The following is an 18,550-nucleotide window of genomic DNA, read 5'->3' on the forward strand; positions in this document are numbered from 1 at the left end:
TTGGCTGAGCAGGATAAACAGATGATGCTCATCCCTGCTAACACTGTAAGCCCATGCCCCAACAACACAGAAATACCTGCAAACTTAGCAGTACACGTAGCCAAAGAGAACCTGTGTGTGTGTGTGTCTCAGCCCCTAACCCACCAACAAAGTAGAAACTCAAAAAACTACCTGTGTGTGTGTTTAGCCTGCAGTTACTGCAAGCCTACCAAAACATACAGCAATAATACAGAGTAATATCATACAGCTTTGTATTAAGTAAGTATTATACAACCAAGATAATATGGTTTTTACCCACAGACCCAAAAAGGCTAGACAATACAGACCAAATAAATAATCATTATTGTAAAAAGCTAAATTTCTAAATATGTGCCTTTGAAGAGAGAGTCAGAATGCAACATTAAAACAGCTAAAATATTTTATTATGAAATAAATGGTGTCAGTCTTGAAAGAGCCATAGAAATTGAAAGGACAGACATACATGCACACACACACACACACACGCTCACACTCGCTCACACACAATATACAGCAACCTTTTAAAAGCTGAGGGTAGATATAGGTGTAATAGAATTGTTGTACCACATCTCAAAGTACTGTATACAGTCATACACATGCACAGAGTCACACAGATTAATATCTACCAGGAAAGTAAGTACTGCTTCAGAAATGTGCGTGCACACACACAACCTAACACACACACACAACCTAACACACACACAAAACATTCCCTCATTTGAGCTATTGTAGTTGATTCATCATATACATAATTCACAATCTTAAGGAACTCTGGTCCTCTCTATGTTTTGTGCTTCAGTCTCTAGCTATGCTAGTGGAGCAGAAACACCGGTCATATCACACTATACTACACTATGTGATTATAACCCTGGCATAACCCTGGTATGGGGTGGAAGGTAGCCTAGTGGTTAGAGCATTGGTCCAGTAACTGAAAGGTTGCTGGATCGAATCCCCGAGCTGACAAGGTAAAAAAATACGTCGTTCTACCCCTGAACAAGGCAGTTCCCCGGTAGGCCGTCATTGTAAATAAGAATTAGTTCTTAACTAACTTGCCTAGTTAAATAAAAGGTAAGAAAAAAATAACACACAGGTAGCAGAAATACATGTTTTTTTCCATTCCACTAGAATTGGTTAGGAGACAGTTTTAGATTAACTGTGGCAAGAACAGTTATGAAGTTACATTACAGTTCCTGCCTCTGTAGAGCTGATCGTGGAGATAGTACTGTACCACACTTGTGTGACAGGCATGTTTCAACACCACATACTGTCACAGGACAGGAGTCATTCAACCCCCCTACCGACTGACTGGGTGGGTGAGAATCTCATCTATAGTGTGGGATGCCACTCGAGTCTAAGGCAAGTTCTGGTTTGGAGAGGGAGACAATCAGTTATCTGCAGGTGGCAAAATGGGGCTTTGGCCAAAAATAGAAAATACAAATATGCAAGGAGAGAGAGGTCGAGAGAATAATGGATGGAAAGAGATATATCTAACTCAGTTGAACTAAGAAAGAGATTTAGATGTGCTTTAGGTTATTTTGCATCTGAGTGGTATAGGACATGGGACAGTCTAAAATGCCCCATACAGACACACAAGAGAAAAGTGCCAAACCTTACCTTCATTATTAACCATTATTATTGCTGATATGGATACAGTTAATATGCAGATATCACGACAGAGAGGCAGGTGTGTCAGAGAGGGATTGGGACAGCAAGGAGGATATGTACTGTTTGTTCATGGTATGGACGGAAAGAGCAGACATCATGTTTCATAATGACCCCAACCTCAACTTAGGAAGTTACCACACACAACCCAGCTCACAGAATTAGTAAGTACACTGTCCCTATAGAGGTCTTGGAAGAGCTTAAAGCGAGGTTAGAATGGATGCCTCTCCCTGGGGTGGTTCAGGGTCATTCCTGTTTGGGGCTTGGGACGGTGTCTGGGGTTGGGAGGGGTAGCTAAGGAGGTCAGAGAGACTTTGGGAAGATCTGGTGGTCCCTCCCTACACCGGGTCACATACAGGCAGTCCCCTCGGGAAGACAACGCAGCTGCTTCTCAATGATACACCGCAGAAATGTATACCTACAGATAGAGAGAGAGAGCGAGAGCAAGTAAGAGAGCGAGAGAGAGAGAGGGAGGGAAGAGAATGAGACATAAATACACAGTACATGACACCATAAACACAGCCGTTCAGGGGACGTAGGTAGATGTTGCCGGCACCTCACCTGCTCCTGAGTTTCTGCACCTCCCGGTCCTCTTCCTCCTTCAGCTTGGTGATGAAACTCTGCAGCACTGGCATCTCAAACTTAATATACTGCGCCACCTGGTTGGGAGGAGGAAGAAATGCAATTACAAACACAGACTTGGCCTGAACCCTCAACTATTACAAAGTCACAATACTGTAATAATAACAATTACATAAAGGAGGTCATACAGTCACAAAAGCTTATTTCAGTTGATGGGCAGTGACTTCACACTGTCAAGCCGGTGGCAAGTCATTGTTGAGGACAACTAATTGGCTTGGGCTTGCAGACCCCTAAGCTGCTTAACTTACGGTAAGTAAATTATGGTTTTGGTTTGACTCTGGACTGTGTTATGGTAAAAGGTCTATTTAAATTCTAGTCTAGTGCCTAAATAGCCCACTGCAGGTTATATTGAACTGAGCCCTTTTGTAATAGATAAGGGGACATACAGAATATTCCATTCTGAGGACGTGATTAAGTTTATGTGTACTAAGAAGTGGGGAATGATTTAGCAGTTACACAGTGGTATGTAGGCGAGGAATGATTTGGCAGTTATACATTAGCAGTCTTACATCATAGGTGACTTCCTCGCCCAGGTCCTGCTCCATTAGGAAGATTCTGCTGACCTGTTCACACGGACCCTGAAGCACACGCAGCACCAGGGGGTAGTCACTGCGCTTCAGCTTTGCACGCTCTGAAAGAAGAAACATTGTTAAACTTTCACTGCATTACAACGGGTGTGCTTAAGTTACGCCAGTAGATTGCCATGCTTTGCCACAGAGCTGCAGCACTCTCACATACCCGCGCACACGCCCACAAAAACAGTTAATAATGCATACTCTACTCTAGGATAAACACAGACATTGCTCACATTGACCCTGTGAAAGGGAGAACGTGATTCAGCTTCACACTCTGTGACAGACACAGAACCACACGACATGACACCGCACGCACTCACCCCCGCTGGTGTGTACAAGGTACAGCGCAAAGTCATCTGGGCTGTTCTCAATCTTGAACTTGTTAAGTAGCACTCGTAGCACCTGGGGCGTGGTCATACAACTGTTGATCCGCACGTTAGTAACTGAACCATACGCTGGAGTGAAGACTGCAGTCTAAAGGGGCGATGGGGGGAGCACAATTATGAGAAGGGGAGAGGAATGAGAGAGAGAGAGAGAGAGAGAGAGAGAGAGAGAGAGAGAGAGAAAATGAATTTATTTGTCGTATTATGTTGTCGTTGTAGTAGTGTGTAACTGCAGTATTATGGTGTGTGTGTGTGTGTGTGTGTGTGTGTGTGTGTGTGTGTGTGTGTGTGCACATGGGTACCTTGTAATTGTAGAAGTGTCCATTGATGGAGAAACGGTGTCGTCGTATCCTCCTCTGGTCGCTAGGCGACCGGCGCTGGGCCTTCCTCAGAATCCCGGCATCGCTCTTCGTCCTCAGCAGCTGGGCGGAGCGCTCATATTCCTCTGTCCAACCAGAGCATAGAGATAGGGAAAAGGGGAGGAGTCAAACAATCACGTTCCTATGAATGTCACAGGATGTTCTAAAAATGTATTGTGTTGAACAGACATGGCTATCTAATGTAGGATAAATAATTGAGTTATCCATAATAACATGCTGAAGGTTTTCAGACTAGTCTTCTATAAGATCCACCTTCTTCCTCATCCGCCTTCACAATACTGTCCTCAGATTGGCTCTCGTGCTCTGTCACTTCTATGTTGGGCAGGGTCTGCTGGGTACCTTCATTGCTATTGACATAGAGAAAACAGGAATATTCCCATATTTAATAGCTTGACATTATTTATGACACATTATCTTCTCTTAAAAGTTGTTCTACATCAAAGTGTAAATGAGACGGGTAGAGGAACAGTGAAATATGGTCTCTATGTAATCATTAGTGCCTGTCACTTATCCAGAATTTATTCACATGACTTGAATAAAATATTTCAGTTCAAATCCAATTTTATTTGTCACATACAAGTGTTTAGCAGATGCTATTGCGGGTGTAGCGAAATGCTTGTAGCGAGTTGTTGTGTATATTACATTTGTTTATTTAATGACTTTATTATTATTTTATCTCTATAGAGCTGCTGCCTATCCTGTCTGACAAAATCCCGTACTAGTTCCTCAAAGTAAATAAGGTATACTTTTACGACTTAATACAAACTATCAATCACTTAGATCACTTAGAGTTTCAGGTAGAGAGATACCTTGCGAACAACTGCTCTCTATCCCTCGATTGTGCATTCTTCTGTCTCTTATGTACAGTAGCAGGCATAAAAGAAACAGGCATGCAATGGATTGTGGTCATGCTAGTTAATTAGCAGGTTGTCTGTGCTAAACTACTCAGAACTTTGGTCTGTTGGAAACTACAACTCCCTACTACATTGCACAGTTCAGGCTGGATCTGATTTATCTCTAGAGAAACTGCAATGTGCGCATTGAGCTCACAGAAAAAAAACGAACTAAATGGAATTCAAATAACAGAAAGGTTGGTTCATCGCTCAGCACTACTGACCGGAGACAATATGTGTGGTCAAAGTAAACTAATAACCCTATATCTAGGTCGCCGTGACCGACACTGGTTATAATAAAGAGATATCAATATGGCCATGGTATCAGGACATACTGTATTAACAAAAAGATACACCCTTGGTAAAAACATAGACCTTTTATACATACAGTACGTAGTACGTTTCTATATGTTGCCTTGGTATGGTAACCAGAGCTCACTCCCTACCTCTGATTATCCAGGGCACAGCCGGAGTGCCAGGATGTAGACGAGGGGGGAGGTCTGATTCGCTCGTGATCATCCTGCATCTGCAAACTGATAGGCCGACGCAGGCCCCAGGAGATATTCAGCAAGCCCTCCACGATCAGCTCCCCTTCCTCCTGTAGAGTTAGAGTTACCATAATCAATAAACACACACACAGACAGTTATTACCCCTTTGGGGCAGGGTGAATAATTGAACAGAGTCAGTTTGTGGTAAATTATACAGCAAAGTAATATGAGAGAGAGAGACGCACGCACCTCTCTGTGTCTCAACTGCAGGTTATGTCCTTCATAATAGAGGTTGTAGGTTTTGAGGTGGGACAGGACTGTTGCCCTGAAGACAGAAGTACATTATTCTTGACAACAATTTATTACTTTACATACATTAATATTATACTTTTTGTTATTACTACACACGCCTGAACACACTCTGTGTGTGTGTGTGTGTGTGTGTGTGTGTGTGTGTGTGTGTGTGTGTGTCAAATCAAATTTTATTTGTCACATACACATGGTTAGCAGATGTTAATGAGAGTGTAGCGAAATGCTTGTGCTTCTAGTTCCGACAATGCAGTAATAACCAACGAATAATCTAGCTAACAATTCCAAAACTACTACCTTATACACACACAAGTGTAAAGGGATAAAGAATATGTACATAAAGATATATGAATGAGTGATGGTACAGAGCGGCATAGGCAAGATGCAGTAGATGGTATCGAGTACAGTATATACATATGAGATGAGTATGTAAACAAAGTGGCATAGTTTAAAGTGGCTAGTGATACATGTATTACATAAAGATGCAGTAGGTGATATAGAGTACAGTATATACTTATACATATGAGATAATGTAGGGTATGTAAACATTATATTAAGTAGCATTATTTAAAGTGGTTAGTGATATATTTTACATCAATTCCCATTATTAAAGTGGCTGGAGTTGAGTCAGTGTGTTGGCAGCAGCCACTCAATGTTAGTGGTGGCTGTTTAACAGTCTGATGGCCTTGAGATAGAAGCTGTTTTTCAGTCTCTCGGTCCCAGCTTTGATGCACCTGTACTGACCTCGCCTTCTGGATGATAGCGGGGTGAACAGGCAGTGGCTCGGGTGGTTGTTGTCCTTGATGATCTTTATGGCCTTCCTGTGACATCGGGTGGAGTAGGTGTCCTGGAGGGAAGGTAGTTTGCCCCCGGTGATGCGTGGTGCAGACCTCACTACCCTCTGGAGAGCCTTACGGTTATGGGCGGAGCAGTTGCCGTACCAGGCGGTGATACAGCCCGACAGGATGCTCTCGATTGTGCATCTGTAGAAGTTTGTGAGTGCTTTTGGTGACAAGCCAAATTTCTTCAGCCTCCTGAGGTTGAAGAGGCGCTGCTGCGCCTTCTTCACGATGCTGTCTGTGTTGGTGGACCAATTCAATTTGTCTGTGATGTGTACGCCGAGGAACTTAAAACTTACTACCCTCTCCACTACTGTTCCATCGATGTGGATAGGGGGGTGTTCTCTCTGCTGTTTCCTGAAGTCCACAATCATCTCCTTAGTTTTGTTGACATTGAGTGTGAGGTTATTTTCCTGACACCACACTCCGAGGGCCCTCACCTCCTCCCTGTAGGCCGCCTCGTCGTTGTTGGTAATCAAGCCTACCACTGTTGTGTCGTCCGCAAACTCGATGATTGAGTTGGAGGCGTGCGTGGCCACGCAGTCATGGGTGAACAGGGAGTACAGGAGAGGGCTCAGAACGCACCCTTGTGGGGCCACAGTGTTGAGGATCAGCGGGGTGGAGATGTTGTTACCTACCCTCACCACCTGGGGGCGGCTCGTCAGGAAGTCCAGTACCTAGTTGCACAGGGCGGGGTCGAGACCCAGGGTGTTGAGCTTGATGACGAGTTTGGAGGGTACTATGGTGTTAAATGCTGAGCTGTGTGTGTGTGTGTGTGTGTGTGTGTGTGTACGAGAGAGTGTGTGAGAGTGTGTATGGCATACTTGCTGATGAACTTGTTGTCTCCAATCTGAACCCCATCCTGCATGTTATCCATTCTCAGTCAGCATGAGAGGAGCTAGAGAGAGTGTGAGAGAGAGAAAGAGAGAAATTGTGATCAGATGCTTTTAAACATTAATGTGGATAGATACTGAAGACCAATAGATGGAGACTGAAGTTAAAGCTTGGTCGCAAATGGGTCTTCCAAATGGACAATGACCCAAAGCATACTTCCAAAGTTGTGGCAAAATGGCTTAAGGACAACAGAGTCAAGGTATTTGAGTGGCCATCACAAAGCCCTGACCTCAGTCCTATAGAAAATGTGTGGGCAGAACTGAAAAGCGTGTGCGAGCAAGGAGGCCTACAAACGTTTGACCCAAGTTAAACAATTTAAAGGGAATGCTACCAAAAACTAATTGAGTGAATGTAAACTTCTGACCCACTGACAATGTGATGAAATAAAAGCTGAAATAAATCACTCTACTATTATCCTGACATTTCACATTCTTAAAATAAAGTGGTGATCCTAACTGACCTAAGACAGGAAATGTTTACTAGGATTACATTTAAATGTACTTGGCTAAGGTGTATGTAAACTTCCGACTTCAACTGTAGCTAGTTAGCTGCATCTTTTAGCCAGCCAGTTTATATGCAGGGTTAATGTTGTTCTCTCTGCTATGCCAGCTCAGACTAGAGGTCGACCGATTAATCGGAATGGCCGATTAATTTGGGCCGATTTCAAGTTTTCATAACAATCGGAAATCTGTATTTTTGGGCGCTGATTTGCCAAATTATTTTTTAATTTTTTTTATACCTTTATTTAACTAGGCAAGTCAGTTAAGAACACGTTCTTATTTTCAATGACGGCCTAGGAACGGTGGGTTAACTGCCTCGTTCAGGGGCAGAAAGACATATTTTCACCTTGTCAGCTCAGGGGATCCAATTTTGCAACCTTACAGTTAACTAGTCCAACGCAATAACGACCTGCCTCTCTCTCGTTGCACTCCACAAGGCCTGTTACGTGAATGCAGTAAGCCAAGGTAAGTTGCTAGCTCGCATTAAACATATCTTAGAAAAAACAATCAATCATAATCACTAGTTAACTACACATGGTTGATATGTTACTAGATATTAGATAAGTGTCCTGCGTCACATATAATCTGACTAAGTATCTAAGTATCTGACTGAGCGGCGGTAGGCAGAAGCAGGCGCGTAAACATTCATCCAAACAGCATTTTCGTGCGTTTCGCCAGCAGCTCTTCGCTGTGCGTCAAGCATTGCACTGTTTATGACTTCAAGCCTATCAACTCCCGAGATGAAGCTGGTGTAACCGAAGTGAAATGGCTAGCTAGTTAGCGCGCGCTAATAGCGTTTCAAACGTCACTCGCTCTGAGCCTTCTAGTAGTTGTTCCCCTTGCTCTGCATGGGTAACGCTGCTATGATGGTGGCTGTTGTCGTTGTGTTGTTGGTTTGAGCCCAGGGAGGAGCAAGGAGAGGGACGGAAGCTATACTGTTACACTGGCAATACTAAAGTGCCTATAAGAACATCTAATAGACAAAGGTTAATGAAATACAAATGGTATAGAGGGAAATAGTCCTATAATTCCTATAATAACTACAACCTAAAACTTCCTACCTGGGAATATTGAAGACTCATGTTAAAAGGAACCACCAGCTTTCATATGTTCTCATGTTCTGAGCAAGGAACTTAAACGTTAGCTTTCTTATATTGCACATATTGCACTTTTACTTTCTTCATCACTTTGTTTTTGCATTATTTAAACCAAATTGAACATGTTTCATTATTTACTTGAGGCTGAATTGATTTTATTGGTGTACTATATTAAGTTAAAATAAGTGTTCATTCAGTATTGTTGTAATTATTACAAATAAATAAAATAAAAATAGTCCGACTAATCGGTATCGGCCTTTTGGGTCCTCCAATAATCGGTATCGACCTTTTGGGTCCTCCAATAATCGGTATCGGCCTTTTGGGTCCTCCAATAATCGGTATCGGCCTTTTGGGTCCTCCAATAATCGGTATCGGCCTTTTGGGTCCTCCAATAATCGGTATCGGCCTTTTGGGTCCTCCAATAATCGGTATCGGGCTTTTGGGTCCTCCAATAATCGGTATCGGCCTTTTGGGTCCTCCAATAATCGGTATCGGCGTTGAAAAATCATAATCGGTTGACCTCTAGCTCAGACCCATGTGATATGGGTCTGTGAGTTTTTATGGCTCCTTTTCCTGGTGTGACTCGACAAACTGTCTCTGTGACACAAGTCTCTGTCAGTGTGAGATGGAGGACACAATCTCTCTCTCTTACTCTTTGCCTCCTCCTCTCCCATCTGTCTAAAACACACCGCACACAGAAAACCACTAGCACACACGGAAGCTTCCATGGTGACCATCACACAAACAGATGTTAATTTAATATGGCATGCTGCCAGCACCCTCACATGTTTCCTTCCTGCCCAGCTGAAATGGTGTGTGTATGTTAGGGGGCAGCACAGAAGCATCCAGATGGACAAGAACAGGTGCATGAATCATTTCAGTTGCACACACAGTGTCTCAGCCTTGTCCCAGGTACCAGAAAGCTAAGTTCCTCCTCCTTGAAAGACCTCTTAAATCACTGCCATTAGCATATACACTCTAACCCACACTGTTATGCTACCCAGTGTATCTTGCTACAACTACTGTGGCAGACTACCTCACTATTTCATTGCTGAAATAGTGTGTGTTTGTGTGCGTGTGTATAAGGCCGCTGTGTGGCTTACCGTGCTAAGATATGTATGATGCTGGTAGGCCAGGAAATGAGAGATCCGCTAGCTGCACAAACACACAATAAGTTAGTCCTCAGGGTCCAGTCAGAGGAGTTTACCTGAAGACAGCCAGGCAGGAGCCCAATGAAGCTACTGTGTCCTTTCTGTGGAGGAGAGTGAGAGTTCAGCACTAAGTGTGGCTCTTCAGAGTCTGTCTCAGTGGCTGTGTACCCAGGGTAGATGACCCAGTGCCTCAGTCTAAGGCTTCAGTGTGTTTGTAAGAGAAAGGGGAGAGGCGATGGAGAGAGCACCAGAGAGTGAGTCTAAGGCTTCAGTGTGTTTGTAAGAGAAAGGGGAGAGGCGATGGAGAGAGCACCAGAGAGTGGCGGTTGAAGGGGCTGGTTAAAAGGAAGCGATCCCCATCCGCTAATCTCTTCCTCCTTCGGAGCCTCAGTCACAGCGGAAACTGACGCTGCCGCTCTGACATGAGTGAGACTTCCTCAATTCAAACTACAGACATGAAATATGATATCGCTCTCTCACACACACACACACACACACACACACACACACACACACGGAGAAAGGCACCAACACACACACAAAAACACACACAGCTTCTCTCTGAAAGGCTCACACGTACCCCCATATACAGACAGAGGAATTGAGAGGTACGAAGCAACAGACAACAACCACACCATACCTCAGGTGTCCAGCCAACACCTCACAACCATAAACACGTTTAATGATTGGTATTACATTTTTCATATGGTCACAATCAACCCACACACCATGCAGCACTATCAATATTTCAGCACCTACATTAGGCCCTGTCAGGCACCACTGAACAACACAATAGGAGACATTAGCTTTTAAAGGTCCAATGCTGCTATTTTTTATCTCAATATCAAATCATTTCTGGGTAATAATTAAGTACGTTACTGTGACTGTTTTAAATAACAAAAAATTCAAAACAAACTAAAATAGCTTCTTAGCAAAGAGCAATTTCTCAAGCAATAATTTAGCTAGGACTGTCTGGAGTGGGAAGGGGAAAATTGAAAACTAGCTGTTATTGGGAGAGACGTTTGGAACTCTCTATTAACAAATTTGGAACTCTATTAACCAGGCAGGCCAAATCTCCATCCCACCAAAGCAGGCTGAAATGTCAGGCGTTCTTTTCAAATAGCTCATATACTAAAAGGGCATTTTCGTTCTTTTACACAATATTATTCCAAACTCATAGTGTGGAAATATACAATGCCTTCAGAAAATGTTCGTACCCTTTGACTTTTTGATGTATTACAGTCTGAATTCAAAATGGATCTGCACACAATACCCCAAAATGACAAAGTGAAAACATGTTTTTATACATTTTTACAAATGCATTCAAAATTAAATACCTCATTTACATAAGTATTCACACCCCTGAGTCAATACATGTTAGAATCACCTTTGGCAGTGATTACAGCTGTGAGTCTTTCTGGGTAAGACTCTAAGAGCTTTGCACACCTGGATTGTACAGTATTTGCACATTATCCTTTTAAAAATCCTTCAAGCGCCGTCAAGTTGGATATTGATCATCGCAAAAAAGCCATTTCCAAGTCTTGCCATAGATTTTCAAGCTGATTTTAAGTCAAAACTGTAACTATGCCACTCAGGAACAGTCAATGTCATCTTGGTAAGCAACTCCAGTGTATATTTGTATTTTAGGTTATTGTCCTAAAATACATTTTTGACAGCACTGGGCATTTAATACCAAGACCAGGGATGGGTGGCTGTGGCTCAGTCCTTGAGGGCGGAAGTATGCTGGTCCAAGCCAAAGGTCCTAGGAATAGGACCCACTACTGGTATGTTGTTTAAGACTGGACATGTGGGATCCCCTGGTCTAGCCTGGCATTTCTACATCAATAATGAAACCTAGATCGAAAATCTTGCTTAACTGCATCAGCTACTTTATGTTACGTACAGCTGTCCACTAGAGATTAATAATGATGTGTCTACACTGACACACTACTTCTGATCTGTCTCAATTGACTCTTTCTGCTGCTTGCAGAAAACGTACCATGCCTGTTGTTTTGGGGGGAAACGACCGTCCGTATCAAAAAACAGAGAAATTGACCCAACATTGACCCAGGCTAGCTCAGCCCATGGCTCTGTGTTCTGTTCTGCATTCCTGCTGGGATGATGGATTTTGGGATAGTGTGATCTGTTCTGTCTGGATGGGGCTCCAAAAATAGCCCCCCGGTCTTCCCCTCCCTCCGCATTCCCTTGAATCCTTCTCTACAACAACCACAGCAACCAAGCCTGTCTCTCTCTCTCCTCCACCCTTAAACAACCACAGCAGCCAAGTCAGCATACCTCTCCTCCTCCACCCCTTACCAACCACAGCAGCCAAGCCTGTCTCTCTCTAGTCTAAGCATTGCTCTCTCTTCCTCCCTCTTTCCGCACAATTATAGTGCCTTCAGAAAGAATTCACACCCTTGACTTTTTCCACATTTTGTTATGTTACAGCCTGAATTTAAAATGGGTTAAATGTAAATACCTCATTTACATGTTTTGTCACTGGCCTACACACAATACCACAATGTCAAAGTGGAATTATATTTTTTTAAATTGTTACAAATGAATTAGAAATGAAAAGCGGAAATGTCTTGAGTCGATAAGTATTCAACCCCTTTGTTATGGCAAGCCTTAATAAAGTTAAAACGTTTATGGCTTGGGGGCAGTATTTCAACGTCTGGATGAGAAGCATACCCAAAGTAAACTGCCTGTTACTCAGAAGCCAGGATATGCATATAATTGGTAGATTTGGATAGAAAGCACTCTAAAGTTTCCAAAACTGTTAAAATAATGTATGGGAGTATAAGAGAACTGATATGGCAGACAAAAACCTGAGGAAAATTCATCGAGGAAGTGGGATTTTTTGATGTGGGTATTTTCAATTGAATGCCTATAGAGTATCTAATGGGTTAGGACCCAGATTGCCGTTCCTATGGTTTCCACTAGATGTCAGTCTTTAGACATTGTTTCAGGCTTGTTTTCTAAAAAATGAAGAAGAATGAGACCTTTCTGGTCAGTGGATTGTAGAATCATGCAGTGCTGGTTTGCGTGTGTGACCGAGTGCGCGCCCTTCGTTGTTTTTCCTTTCTATTGAATACGTTATTGTCCGGTTGAAATATAATCGATTATTTAGACAATTGACAACCTGACGATTAATTAGAAACATTGTCTGACATGTTTCGACAAACTTTACCGGTACTATTAGGATGTATTCGTCTGCATGTTTTGACCGCCTTTGAGCCAGTGGATTACTGAACAAAACGTGCCAACAAAAACTGAGTTTATGGGATATAAAGAGGGACTTTATCGAACAAAACAAACATTTATTGTGGAGCTGGGACTCTTGTGACTGCAACCATATGAAGATCTTCAAAGGTAAGTGATTCATTCTATTGCTATTTCTGACTTTTGTAATTCCTTTACTTGGTTGTAAAATGTTTGTATGCTTTTGTAAGCGGGGCGCAGTCCTCAGATAATCGCATCGTATGCTTTCTCCGTAAAGCCTTTTTGAAATCTGACAAAGTGGCTGGATTAACGAGAAGTTCATCTTTAAACCGATGTATAACACTTGTATTTTTTATGAATGTTTATTATGACTATTTCTGTATTTTGAATTTGGCGCTCTGCAATTTCATCGGATGTTGTCGAGGTGGGTAGCTAACGGAACGCCTGCACCAGAAAGGTTAAGGAGTAAAAATGTGCACTCACTCTGTGTGCAATAATAATATATAATATAATAATATATGCCATTTAGCAGACGCTTTTATCCAAAGCGACTTACAGTCATGTGTGCATACATTCTACGTATGGGTGGTCCCGGGGATCGAACCCACTACCCTGGCGTTACAAGCGCCATGCTCTACCAACTGAGCTACAGAAGGACCAGTGTTTAACATGATTTTGGAATGACTACCTCATCTCTGTACCCCACACATACAATTATCTGAAAGCCCCTCAGTTGAGCAGTGAATTTCAAAGACAAATTCCACCAAAAAGACCAGGGAGGTTTTCCAATGCCTCGCAAAGAAGGGCACTGAATATCCCTTTGAGCATGGTAAAGTTATTAATTACACTTTGGAAGGTACAGGATAGCAGGCAGGCTCAGGGTCAGGTCAGGCAGAGGGGTCAAAGCCGGGAAAAACTAGAAAACAGGAACTAAGACAAGACAGGAGCAAGAGGGAAAATGCTGGTAGGTTCTACGAACAAAACGAACTGGCAACAGACAAACAAGCATAAATACACAGGGGATAACAGGGAAGATAGGTGACACCTGAAGGGGGGTGGAGACAATCACAAAGACAGGTGACACCTGAAGGGGGGTGGAGACAAGCACAAAGACAGGTGAAACAGATCAGGGCGTGACAGTACCCCCCCTCCTCAAGGGATGCCACATGGCATCTTGGCTTCAGCGGGTGTAGCCGCGGGTCTAGAGTGGCATGCCAGCGCATCTGGCTTGACCTTATTGGATACTCGTCGGGCTGGTGGAGAGGATCGGCGCAATTTACAAGCCCCCAGGAAGATGTCCCGGGGCTGGCAGAGCTGATTTCAGGCAATGAGTGTGGCAGGACGGGCTCCAGCCCACGATGTCACCAGTAGCCCAGTCAATAGAGGAATTGTGTCGCTGGAGCCAAGAGAATCCCAATACCACAGGAACCTGTGGAGACTCAACTAGCAGGAATTGGATTGTCTCGTTGTGGTTCCCTGACAATCATAGGTTGATGGGTGTGGTATGGTGGGTGACCCGGGCCTACAGAGCACCCGTCCAGCACTCTTAACATCCATGGAAATCGGAGAGGGGTTGAGTGGGGATGCCCAGCTCGGACGCCAGGGTAACGTCCATAAGCCTCACATGGGCCCTTGAGTCGATGAGTATCAGGAGAGACTTGGACTGGTCGCCCCACAGCAGGGTGGGGTGGAGAGGGGGGCGAGTAAGGAGAGAAGAAAAATTATCTTTAAGACCCAACAGAGTACTCACTCCAACGAATGAGCTAGGTCTCTTGAAGGGACAGGTAGATACAAAAAGTCTGCGTACGAGTTCGGCTGGAGACAGCCTAGCCTTGCCGAGCTGCATCAGCTCGGGAAGAGGTGAATCTGCAGTCTTTGGAAGCTCTTTGTGGAACTCAGGTAAGCTCGGACTCTCTCGGGGACGTAGATGCCGGGGACTTCCGGAGTTCATCAGATACAAGGTGGGATCCCTGAGTGAGTGATTAGGGGGGCAAAGGTACAGGACGGCAGGCAGGCTCAGGTCAGGCAGAGGGATCAAAGCCGGGAAAAACTAGAAAACAGGAACTAAGACGAGACAAGAGCAAGGGGGAAATGCTGGTAGGTTCTACGAACAAAACAAACAGAGAACACAGGTATAAATACACAGGGGTGAATGGGGAAGATGGGCGACACCTGGAGGGGGGTGGAGAGAAGCACAAAGACAGGTGAAAAAGATCAGGGCGTGACAGTATGAATACACCCAGTCACTACAAAGATACAGACGTCCTTCCTAACTCAGTTGCCAGAGAGGAAGGAAACCACTCAGGGATGTCACCATGACGCCAATGATAACTTTAAAACAGTTATAGAGTTTAATGGCTGTGATAAGAGAAAACTGACATGTGTAGTTACTTCACAATCCTAACCTAAATGACAGAGTGAAAAGAAGGAAGCCTGTATAGAATAAACATATTTGAAAACATGCATTCTGTTGCAGCATGGCACTACAGTAATACTGCAAAAATTAGGCAAAGCAATTCACATTTTTCCTGAATATAAAGTGTTATGTTAGGGGCAAATCCAAAACAACACATTACAGAGTACCACTCTCCATATTTTCAAGCATAGTGATGGCTGCATCATATTATGGGTATGCTTGTAATCATTAAGGAATGGGGAGTTTGCTTTCCACCAGACACTGGGAGATGAATTCACCTTTCAGCAGGACAATAACCTAAAACACAAGGCCAAATCTACACTGGAGTTGCTTACCAAGAAGACAGTGACTCTTCCTGAGCGGCCAAGTCACAGTTTTGACATAAATCTACTTGAAAGTCCCTGAAAACGGTTGTCTAGCAATGATCAACACAGAGATTGAATCCAGGTGTGCAAAGCTCTGAGACTTGCCCAGAATGACTCACAGCTGTAATTGCTGCCAAGGGTGCTTCTACAAAGTATTGACTCAGGGGTGTGAGTACTTACGTAAATGAGATATTTCTGTCTTTCAGTTTCAATACATTTGCTAAAATGTCTAAAAACATGTTTTCACTTTGTCATTATGGGGTATTGTGTGTAGATGTTTGAAAAATATATATTTAATCAATTTTGAATTCAGTCTGTAACACAACCAAATGTGGAATAAGTCAAGGGGTATGAATACTTTCTCAAGGCACTGTATGAATTCTGTGGCTCCGAGTGCCATCACCGATAATAAGCCATCATTAAAGTGCTCACGTGCCGTTTATCTAAATGACAATCCAGCACGGAGGGCAGGCAGGTAATTAAGCAGGCTTCAATGCATACGTCTACAGCAGCAGCCTTCAATAACATAATACAACGTTCACAAATTAATGAACCAGGTGATTCCGCTCAACATAATAGACAAACATAATCTCTAGCGGTCTTTTTTTATGGAGTGCACGTCATAAAAACATTCTATAGAACAGGTTTTCACTTTGTCATTATGAGGTATTGTGTGTAGATGAACATGTTTTTATACCCATTTTGAATTCAGGCTGTAACACAACAACATGTGGAATAGGTAAAGAGGTATGAATACTTTCTGAAGGAAATAAGCTTCATTGGCATGGAAAGCAGGCATAAATATTGGCAAAGCAGAAGAGTTTTCGATTGCTTTCTACTCCCTCTTCTCTTCCCCCTCTCTCTATCCTATCTTTCACTCTCTTGCGCTGAACTCCTGGTCTATTGCTTCCTTGTTGTAAAATATCTATTCTCATTAGTGCTGTTGTTTCCCTTTGTTTCCTCTTTATCTAACTTGTTTTCCTCCATCCCTTTTACCATTCTCTCTCTGACTCCACCCCCCCCCTCCCTCCGCCTCCCACAGACTGGCACTAATCCACTGACATTAAAACTCCTGACCTCAATTTCCTGACTTCTCTTTCACACACACACACACACACACACACACACACACACACACACACACACACACACACACACACACTTTGATCTCTTGCCCCGTGCCTCTGTCCTCAACTGCTTTAGCCGAAGGGATGAATGCAGGTCCAAACCTCCAGTTCTGTACTCTTCCTGAATTCCTCCCTCTCAACCCCAACTTTGCTCTCCCACTATTATTCAAATTGTCATAGCAACCCTAAAAACAACACTTTATCACACAGTGGCAAAGCTTTTGTGTGTGTGTGTTTGTAAATAGACAAGATGCCCCTTCAACCTTGCTCACACCATTATGGTGTCATTAGGCTGGAAAAGGTGCAACACTCACCATAAAACATACTTTGTTATATTAGACAAGTTTAAAAGATTGACGTTTCGGCCTTCAATGGCCTTCTTCAGAATCACACCACTATTGTGAAATTGTATATGACCTTAGGAAGCACAATAGTCTATCAATCATTTAAGGTACAGGCCAATATTATGAATTCCCTCACAACTTAGTGTGGAAGATATGACCACATGCTTGGACATCCATATCTGAGAGGATCAGTCTCTGGGCACTACCACTGGCCAGTGTGTGTGTGAGTTTGTGTGAGAAGAATCTTAAGTAGCCTATCTGATATTGGTGTTATGTAATCTGTCCAGACAGACACATAATGTTTTATAGACTAGCCTACTAAACTGTATAGGCAGAGCAAAGATATGGCTTCTAATCGGTTTCATTTCTGTGCAATGGCATAATAAAAACTGGAAAAACATGTGAATTTGTTTCCCAGCAAAATTATAATTTGGTACTAATTGCTGTTAGTTGAGGGCTAATAGCATTGCATTATCAATGCAAGAACGTTCATCTCCGATTACTTCTAAACTGTTTATGGATCTAAATTAGTCGCACACGTATTCTTGTTCCAGTCACAATTGCTCTACCTGGCGAAACTATAGCCAATATCTATGCAAATACAAATAACAAAGTGTTTGCCTTGTGAGTTTATCGATCGTTAGAGGCATGGCAGACTAATGTCGCTTTAACATATAGCCTACTTACGGACAGAGTTGCTAGTGGTGATTTTCAGGACCTCTTCGGGCTTTAGTTGTTAATGTTTACAAACGATCAACTGGGCTTGGTTCTTCTCTGCCACCCTGGGTTTCGGGTGGGATAGTCGTTAACCGTAAACCGCGAGTCGCCCAGTCTGTTCGTTCCCTGCTCGGTTCGCCCTACCCGGGCATAGGAAACAATCGGTGCATGCACGCACCGGGGTTTGCATGCGTGGCGTCTGCGCGACGAGAGGAGAACCCCATCTGTTGTAGTGGACCTCTGGCACCGTACCCGGTAACCAATCAGCGCACGATCTGCCGCAGCTTTGTTCGCGCTGACTGCTCACTCTCTGAATAGGTGAATAGAATAGGAGGGTGAATCTTGAAAACAATGCTACCCCCAATTCACATGCATAGGGGCTGATAGATAACTAGACCCACTGCGCATACACAAGGGATAGGCCTACTTAAAGTGAGAGTTGCAATCTTCATTTTAAAACTGTGTAGGTCAAATTCAATATTAAAACCATTAGGTACTTAACACTTAATATATGTTCATGTGCTTTG

The 18,550-nt window shown here is 43.3% G+C and overlaps 1 protein-coding gene across 2 annotated transcripts; it reads right to left on the reverse strand.

Annotated features, from left to right (window-relative positions):
* Positions 1 to 400: 400 nt before the first annotated feature.
* Positions 401 to 18,374, reverse strand: LOC118393355 (ras association domain-containing protein 2-like). 2 transcript variants are annotated; one of them, XM_052461696.1, is made up of 11 exons: positions 17,994 to 18,374; positions 9,785 to 9,933; positions 7,015 to 7,088; positions 5,292 to 5,367; positions 5,000 to 5,151; positions 3,913 to 4,007; positions 3,583 to 3,725; positions 3,218 to 3,371; positions 2,832 to 2,953; positions 2,242 to 2,339; positions 401 to 2,098 (listed from the first exon to the last, which is right to left on the reverse strand). In XM_052461696.1, exons 3-11 carry the CDS (start codon positions 7,065 to 7,067, stop codon positions 2,029 to 2,031), a joined length of 963 nt encoding a protein of 320 aa, XP_052317656.1. In that variant the 5' UTR covers positions 7,068 to 7,088; positions 9,785 to 9,933; positions 17,994 to 18,374; the 3' UTR covers positions 401 to 2,028. The 2 variants fall into 2 exon arrangements, with proteins under 2 accessions (XP_052317656.1, XP_035641850.1); XM_035785957.2 differs by lacking the exon at positions 9,785 to 9,933 and having other exon boundaries at positions 17,994 to 18,373.
* Between the last annotated feature and the right edge of the window lie 176 nt (positions 18,375 to 18,550).

Source organism: Oncorhynchus keta, chromosome 14 (assembly GCF_023373465.1).
Source record: "Oncorhynchus keta strain PuntledgeMale-10-30-2019 chromosome 14, Oket_V2, whole genome shotgun sequence".
Lineage (NCBI taxonomy): Eukaryota > Metazoa > Chordata > Actinopteri > Salmoniformes > Salmonidae > Oncorhynchus > Oncorhynchus keta.

Coding starts and splice junctions, on each gene's coding strand:
- LOC118393355 (XM_052461696.1), bottom strand. CDS start 7,067: ATGGATAACATGCAGGATGGGGTTCAGATTGGAGACAACAAGTTCATC. Junction 5,368..7,014: donor GACAACAAGTTCATCAGCAA/GTATGCCATACA, acceptor TTCTGTCTTCAG/GGCAACAGTCCTGTCCCACC. Junction 2,954..3,217: donor CCTTGTACACACCAGCGGGG/GTGAGTGCGTGC, acceptor TTCTTCTTTCAG/AGCGTGCAAAGCTGAAGCGC.